The sequence below is a fragment of the Aplysia californica genome, unplaced genomic scaffold (assembly GCF_000002075.1).
Source record: "Aplysia californica isolate F4 #8 unplaced genomic scaffold, AplCal3.0 scaffold00092, whole genome shotgun sequence".
Lineage (NCBI taxonomy): Eukaryota > Metazoa > Mollusca > Gastropoda > Aplysiida > Aplysiidae > Aplysia > Aplysia californica.
Window position 1 is genome coordinate 1,577,213 of NW_004797362.1, and position 2,088 is coordinate 1,579,300.

The following is a 2,088-nucleotide window of genomic DNA, read 5'->3' on the forward strand; positions in this document are numbered from 1 at the left end:
TCTCTCTCTCTCTCTCGTGCGCGCGTGCGGTGGGCGGGCTTCACAGCCAATCTCCGCCCACTGCTCACTCACACCACACGCGCAGCGTCACAAACGAACCTACGGTGACAGAGGCGAGCCGTTCTTTCCCCATAACTTTATTATACAGTCAGTCGCACAGGAGAATCTTGGCACTTGTAGGAATGTTCTTCACAGGAATGAGGAATGTGTTCTATGCATAAATTCCCACGGACATACGCCGCTATATAAGTCATCAGCTGATTTCTGGAGGTGTTTAACGGTTTTTACTAACTACACACTGCAGGCGGTCTATTTAGTGGGACATAATAACGCGAACGTCCTTTTTTGCAGAAGGCAGAAATCGGAACTCGAGAATCAGCCAAATTTCAGAATCAAAGTTGAGGGGATTCCAATCCGGCTCCCCTGCTCAACAGTCAAAAGCGACAAACTGTTCTTTTGTTGGTCCAATTGTGAATGATGAAAAAATGTGAGTTTTTTTTTACAGGAAGGAAATGTCGTGGTCCGCACCCGGCACATCATGGGTCAAAGTTCATCAGTGTTGTCTTGTGATCACCCCTGATAACGGCAATGTTTGCGGGGAGAGACAACGAGCGAAGCAAAGCCGGCGACAGTGAGGAAGAGGAGGAGGAGGAGGAGGAGGCTGTCGATGAAGACGACGATGGTGGCGATGAAGTGGAAGCGATGAGCGTTGAAGGTGACGCCAGGGAAGTGTTTACAGTCGTGTGGTCCGTGACGGGCTGATGGTGGTCAAGCTCTGATTGACCACTGATCAAGCTTGAACAGCTGTCCTCTCCTGCTAAACTGGTCACGCTGGTTGGGCACACGGACAAGAATGACGAGGTAGTCTCCGGACTTGCCACATCTTCACCATCTGAGGAGGGGGAAGGTGAAACAAAGATGTTAGTTTAGAAAGTGTTTGACAGTACTTGAGTCACACATTGGTCATATAAGTGTCAAAGATTAGAGGTGTTACTAGATAGTAACAAACAAAGAAAAGAAGATAAAGAGATAGGTGCGATATGTGTTTGGTGAGAAAGAAGGGGAAAACCACACCACAGCACCTGCTAACCACCCACGAGGCAAATTGATTACTGAGTTGTGAAAAGTAGAATGTGTGTTTGGTAAAAGTACAATTTAACAGCCTATTCATACATAGGTTAAGAGCGCAGCATTTCGTGCTTGATGTTACGGCGACCCAATTGTGACCTCAAGGGGCATCCAGACCACGGATGTACCGGCGTCTCTGATGTAACGGTTAGGCACTTCGCTTTCACACTCAGGAGACCAGAGTTCGATTACGGAACGGGAAGAAATTTTTGCCGAATATGTCAGTCTTTCTGCTGAGATGTTGTATAATACCTCTCAGTCCTGGTTGACACCTTCAGACAAGGTCGGAATCCCGCCTCCTAAATGATCTAAAGTGTGTTGATGGGGGCGTAAAACGCCGAAATTAAATAATATAGACTACGGATGGGAGTGTTACTGGTTTTTTGCCTGTTCATAATACCCTAGTTCTCTTAGATTATCGTAGAAAAGCTAGGCATGAAGCCCACTGAGTGCGCTTCGCGTCCACAGACCATGTACCTTGTGGTGTGCTGGTGTATCGAAGTTTCAAATCTGTGTGAAAGTGCTGAGGACAGCTGCTGTTGGGACTTCGAAATCAAGATATTGTTATAATGAAATTCAACGTTGTGCTTGAGGCTAGTTTACGGAGAAGCAAAGGCTGGTTGAGAGATACAGGGACAAATTTAGAGAAAGATATTATTTCTTAATCCTAGAGCATTATGTATGATTTTACAGTATGTTTTGATTTACTACTTAGAGTTAAAAGTTCATCCTATAAGAATTGCACGTGAGAGAGAGGGGGGAGGAGAGAAAGAGAGAGAAAGAGGGAGAGAGAGAGAGAGAGGGAGAGACAGAGACAGAGAGACAGAGACAGAGACAGATAGAGAGACACACAGAGAGAGACAGAGACAGAGAGAGAGAGAGACAGAGAGTGAGTGAGTGCGTGCGTATGTGTGTGTATGTGCACATGTATATTTGTGTGTATATGTATTTGTGTGTATA

At 45.8% G+C, this 2,088-nt stretch overlaps 1 protein-coding gene across 1 annotated transcript in view; it reads right to left on the reverse strand.

Moving 5' to 3' along the window:
• Positions 1-2,088, reverse strand: part of LOC101845838 (serine-rich adhesin for platelets) — an 11,898-nt gene continuing 9,810 nt past the window's right edge. Inside the window, exon 2 of the mRNA XM_005094968.2 lies at positions 1-892. Coding sequence (XP_005095025.1) covers positions 537-892 — 356 coding nt within the window. The 3' untranslated portion in view covers positions 1-536. The remainder of the gene's footprint in view (positions 893-2,088) is intronic.